This window comes from Penaeus chinensis, chromosome 1 (genome assembly GCF_019202785.1).
Source record: "Penaeus chinensis breed Huanghai No. 1 chromosome 1, ASM1920278v2, whole genome shotgun sequence".
NCBI lineage: Eukaryota > Metazoa > Arthropoda > Malacostraca > Decapoda > Penaeidae > Penaeus > Penaeus chinensis.
Window position 1 is genome coordinate 34,071,137 of NC_061819.1, and position 2,604 is coordinate 34,073,740.

Genomic DNA, 2,604 nt, shown 5'->3' on the forward strand with positions numbered 1-2,604 from the left:
GGGCCTCTGGCGGCTTAGTTCAGTGCTTTCCGGTCCTCAGGTTTACCATCTGCATGTCAATAAGTACTGCGCGTAGCCAGATGCAAATTCCTAGCAAGTACGCGTAGAAAATGCACCGTGAAAGTGAACGAAGGTAGCGTAAATGAACGGAGATGGCGGCGCGAGTCTACTAGACCAGGGCATCAGACCGGGGCCCGAGCGGAGTCAAGCAGTCTACAGGGTCGGTTCTCTCCGTGCAGTCACCTGCCAGCCAGTTGTACTACGGCGTGCTGAGAGCGGGGACCTCCTGTGCGCGTCTCTCCCACGCTGCCTGCCACGCCACCATCACCGCCGCCGCCGCCGCCCGCCGCCGCCCGCCACTTTGACTATTGTTGCGAAACTTCATGCTGTGTATCGGCTTCATTTGAGCGACGCCGACCCTGGTTCCTCTCGAGTTTAATCATCTCCGAAGATCTTGAGCTTTGAGTGATTCGCATATTACTGAACCTTCTCCAGCCTTTGCATGACATTCCACACCTCGCCAACATTCCACATTCATCAAGATCTGTCACATTTCTGTACTTTTCCTCTCATTCTGTCCCTGATTGTTTTGCCAGTTATCACCAATATATCTGTTCACTTGCTCTTTAACCAAAGAAATAATAATAATCCCTTGGTATTATCATATTTACATATTCCTTGATATTGCCCTGAATAACAAAACTCCCCATCACCCACTAACTCTCTTTTTATACCTAACATTTGTATGTTATTAAACCTGGCTCTCTCCCTAAAATCTAATACTTGTCAACCAAATATCTATCCTAAACACCAAAGTTTTCTTTTATCCAAATATCTCCTCGCACTTGACCTTTCAAGACTATTTTCCGAGTTTTTTATGTATCCAATTTTGACCTTTCTGCGTTTCCCATCATTTTAAGATCCTCCAACTGAAGACGCAAGCACTATTGTATTATCTCCCAGTACAAAAAGTATTTGCAACAATTATCATCTTTTCTTTTATGCCCTTTCTTTTCCTTTCTTTCCTTTCCTTGAATTAGGTTTCCTGCATTACCGAAACTTATATATCTCAAGTAATTTTTAACACATCTAGCATACATCCTTGTTTCCCGCCGAAAGGCTTTCTAAGAGTAGCTTTCCAGCCAGCCAAGTCTTTCGATAACTATTTGCCTCTTCCTAAATATCAACTCTCCTACAATACTTGGTACCTGCAAACAGCTATTTCATCCTATCGATGCCAACACTGTCCTGGCTTCAACCCTTTTCCAATAATATTTTGCCACCCCTTATAAAACCTTCCCAGCACCAGCACTCGAACCACCTTACCGCTAACACCTGAGACATTCCTCATCCTCTGGCACAAGCACAGCTACACTATCCACCTTCGTATCACAAACAAACACCAGGACTTTCTCCCCTCCTTCGCTCTTCCACATGGTATTTGTTTCACCTCGAGGGGCTCGAACCAGAGTGTGTCATCACCTCTCTTGCTTCACGTGGCTGAGGGTGTTTGCTGGCCGGCGTTGTGTGTGTCCGCAACACTGACATTAATTACCTGGAAAAGTTGGGCACGCATATACATCTGGTGGCTTACGGCGAGGAAGATTCGTAACGGGCGTCTCTGCTGCGTCTGAAGCCATCAATACGTTCCGACAACTATCCTCTCGGCTGAGACAAGGCAGCCCCAACACTAACTGTGGAAGCGTCGAAAAGAGATAACTTCTGCGGCGAACTGAGAGAGTGTGTGAGAAGAAATCGATTACACCGATAAGAGCACGTCTGTAAAGGTGCCGATTGTAGGCTGCCGTAGGGGAAAAGCGGTGAGAATAGCCGCCGCCCAGCCAGAAAAGGTACCGAGTCTTAAAAAGGAGCCTTTGATGTGTGCGCTGCGAAAGTGCTGGTAAATTAAATCAAAGGAAGTCGTGGTGTTGAGCTAAAAAGGGCTGTACACAGTGTTACTTGGCTGTTTATCCAATACCATGGCCTGTAGAGCAAACAGCTTGCCATTACATGTTACGTCTTCGCTGTACTGCTTGGTCAGGAACATATAATGCTGTGAGGGAGGAGGAGTAACAGACAAACAGAATTCCCCAGGGGAAGACCCTAGCAAATACTGGTGATTACCCCGAGAAAACCGAACAAACAGTCGTGAAGCTACCATGAGTTCCCAGGGATCTACCTGCGTACTATGAGTGGAACAGGTGGGTGATTACGTGTCTTACACTTTCATTTTTCATTTTCTATTTTGGTGTTCGTTTATATGATAATTTAATTTCTTTCCTCTTGTTCAGGAACCTCTTATTGACGTGTGTATTTTTATCTATGATACTGATCTATCATCAGTGGCCCACCCTGTGTTTGTTGTTTAAATTCCGAGCCGAGAATGTGTTTGTTTATAATCGCAAGTGCTGGCATGCATCCGGATGTTTTCCGTGTTCATGTATTTATTCAAAACAACTGGCAGTATAGTTAACACGGTCAGCGTTCATAGTCAGATTGGCTTGTATGCGAACAGTAAAGGTCGGATATGTGAAAACAAAACCAATCGTTAGGCGGGCGAGGCCATCCCTCAGCTTCTGTGAAATATGAAGTAACGGGATTCCC

At 45.6% G+C, this 2,604-nt stretch overlaps 1 protein-coding gene across 1 annotated transcript in view; it reads left to right on the forward strand.

Annotated features, from left to right (window-relative positions):
• The first annotated feature begins 233 nt into the window (after positions 1 to 233).
• The window catches only part of LOC125025572, a 37,171-nt gene continuing 34,800 nt past the window's right edge, over positions 234 to 2,604 (forward strand). The window contains exon 1 of the mRNA XM_047613600.1: positions 234 to 2,201. Coding sequence (XP_047469556.1) covers positions 2,189 to 2,201 — 13 coding nt within the window. The 5' untranslated portion in view covers positions 234 to 2,188. The remainder of the gene's footprint in view (positions 2,202 to 2,604) is intronic.